This window comes from Lactuca virosa, chromosome 8, assembly GCF_052849685.1.
Source record: "Lactuca virosa cultivar CGN04683 chromosome 8, Lactuca_virosa_CGN04683_v6, whole genome shotgun sequence".
In the NCBI taxonomy this organism is placed as follows: domain Eukaryota; kingdom Viridiplantae; phylum Streptophyta; class Magnoliopsida; order Asterales; family Asteraceae; genus Lactuca; species Lactuca virosa.
Genome location: NC_136433.1, coordinates 17,202,531 through 17,205,077, shown reverse-complemented (window position 1 = coordinate 17,205,077; position 2,547 = coordinate 17,202,531). Strand labels below are relative to the sequence as shown.

At 39.7% G+C, this 2,547-nt stretch overlaps 1 protein-coding gene and 1 non-coding gene across 2 annotated transcripts; one reads left to right on the top strand and one right to left on the bottom strand.

Annotated features, from left to right (window-relative positions):
• Positions 1-1,544, top strand: LOC145134306 (zeatin O-xylosyltransferase-like). The gene has a single exon (XM_079069170.1). The coding sequence runs from the start codon at positions 37-39 to the stop codon at positions 1,423-1,425; it is 1,389 nt and encodes a 462-aa protein (XP_078925296.1). The 5' UTR covers positions 1-36; the 3' UTR covers positions 1,426-1,544.
• Positions 1,545-1,861: 317 nt separating this feature from the next.
• On the bottom strand, positions 1,862-1,934 carry TRNAK-UUU (transfer RNA lysine (anticodon UUU)). The gene has a single exon. It is a non-coding gene; the product is annotated as a tRNA-Lys (tRNA).
• Positions 1,935-2,547: the final 613 nt, after the last annotated feature.

The window sequence follows — 2,547 nt, the reverse complement described above, 5'->3', positions numbered from 1 at the left end:
GCTACAAATTTTGTTCTTTCTCAAACCACATCCCTCATGGCAGCCATAAAACAATCCGATATAGTGGTGGTCATCGTCCCTTTTCCGGCACAAGGTCATCTCAACCAGCTCCTCCACCTCTCCCGCCTCATCGCCGCCTACAACATCCCAATCCACGTCATCACCACCACCACTCACGCCCGCCAAGCCAAGACCCGCATCCATGGCGCCTGGGATTCACTTTCAATCGACACCATCCACTTCCATGACTATCCAACTCCGCACTTCCCCTCGCCTCCACCTGACCCCACCACCGCCATCAAATTCCCCTCCCACCTCATCCCATCTTTCAAATCCGCCATGCATCTCCGACAACCCTTTGTCGACCTGCTTTCGACCTTATCGCCGGCGTCAAAACGAGTCGTCGTCATTTACGACTATCTCATGGGACCAGTTGTTCAAGACGTTGGTTCTTATCCTAACGCCGAGGCCTATATGTTCTCTTGCTGCTCCGCTTTTGCTTCTTTTTGGTATCACCAGGAAGCCACCGGCCGGCCACCTCTCGACGGCGAACTCGAATCGATAAAGAAAGAACTCCCTTCTGATGAAGATTGTTACTCAACAGATGGTTTACAGTTCATTCTCTCCACAGATGTTTCTTACAAGAAATTTACATCTGGTACGATTCTCGATGCTTGTAGGGTTATCGAAGGGAAATACATCGATCTACTCGAACAAGAAGAGAATGAAGATCACCAAAAGCTGTGGGCCCTTGGCCCATTCAATCCAGTTGCCATAACTCACGATTCAAGTCACAAACGACATAAACTATTCGATTGGCTCGAGAAACAAAAACCCAACTCAGTTCTATATGTTTCGTTTGGGACGACTACTTCCATCAGCAATGAGCAAATCCAAGAGATCGCTTTGGGTTTAGAAAAAAGTGAACAAAGATTCATCTGGGTGTTGAGAGACGCTGATAAAGGCGACATCTTTGATGAAGGGGAAGTTAGAAAGATCGAACTTCCAAAAGGGTTCGTTGAGAATGGGTTGGTGGTGGGGGACTGGGTACCACAGTCAGAGATCTTGGCCCACCCGTCCACCGGAGGTTTTATGAGCCACTGTGGGTGGAACTCGAGCATGGAAAGCATCACCATGGGTGTGCCAATGGCGGCATGGCCGATGCATTCTGATCAGCCACGAAATGCTATGCTTATAACTAGAGTGTTGAATACTGGAATGTACGTCAGGGATTGGACAGAAAGGAAGGAGTTGGTGAGTTCGATGGTGGTTGAAGGGGTGGTTAGGAGATTGATGGCATCTGATGAAGGGGAGGAGATGCGGAAAAGGGCGGCTGAGCTAGGTGATAGGGTGCGGCGATCGGTGGTGGATGGTGGCGTTACGCGGATGGATTTGGATGCATTTGTCGCTCATGTTACAAGATAGAGACTGCTTGTGTTTTGGAATATGGAATTTGGTGATAATTTAATTTAATATAATATAATGTTCTAATATTGATAGACAATTCCATGATAATTTACGGAGAAAATTGATTTTGGTCTCAATTTTCAGAGCTTGTTTTAAGTCATGTTTTTTTTTTTTTTTTTGGTTTGGGGGGGGGGGGGGGGGGGTTTGTTAGTTGGGTTTGAATTCATTACCATTCGCCCATTTTTATTTACTTTTAAATTATCAATTTAGAAAAAAATAAATTTAATTTAAAACCCAATGTTTCATTAGATAACGAAACGTAAACTCGCTTTTCATACCCATTTTGATAACAAAATTACGTACGATTTTCTTTATTCCCAATAAAATATTAAGTTGCTTTCCTTTTGCTGACTGCTTTTAGTAGTAAAAAAGCAAAATTGGAAGGTAAAAATATCGCCATCCGTGGGACTCGAACCCACGACCACGTGGTTAAAAGCCACGCGCTCTACCAACTGAGCTAGAACGGCTACATGGACTTCCAAACCTTAAAAACCTTGATATAGCTATGATTAAAGAAAAAGGAAGAAGAAAACTTCAAATGTGATTTTTATGGATTGAAATATGTTTAAATGTTTGTAAAAAATAAATGGATAATAAAGGTAATATATTTTTTGATTTGTACACATTTGATCATTGAGTTTTTTTTTTCTGTCCATATATACCCCTTCAACTTGTTAAACTGTACACATTCGCTACTCCAGGTTAACCCGTAAAAATGACTTAATAGGGTAATATATTTCTTACTTTGTACATATTTAGTCCTTAATATATATATATATATATATATATATATATATATATATATATATATATATATATATATATATATATATTAAGGACTAAATGTTTACAAAAATAATTAAGGACTAAATATGTATAAAATGAGAAAAATATTATCCTATTAAGTCATTTTTTCCGACTAACATGAAATCATAATGATTGAATGTATACAGTTTAACAAGTTGAAGGGGTAAATGTGGATGAAGAAAAAATCTTAGTGACCAAATATATACAATTCAAAAAAAATATATTACCCTTTTAAGTCATTATCCCAAAAATAAATTTAGGTTTGTTAACGAA

What these genes read in the sequence shown, in the direction of transcription:
- LOC145134306 (XM_079069170.1), top strand. Translation starts at nt 37, where the DNA reads ATGGCAGCCATAAAACAATCCGATATAGTGGTGGTCATCGTCCCTTTT.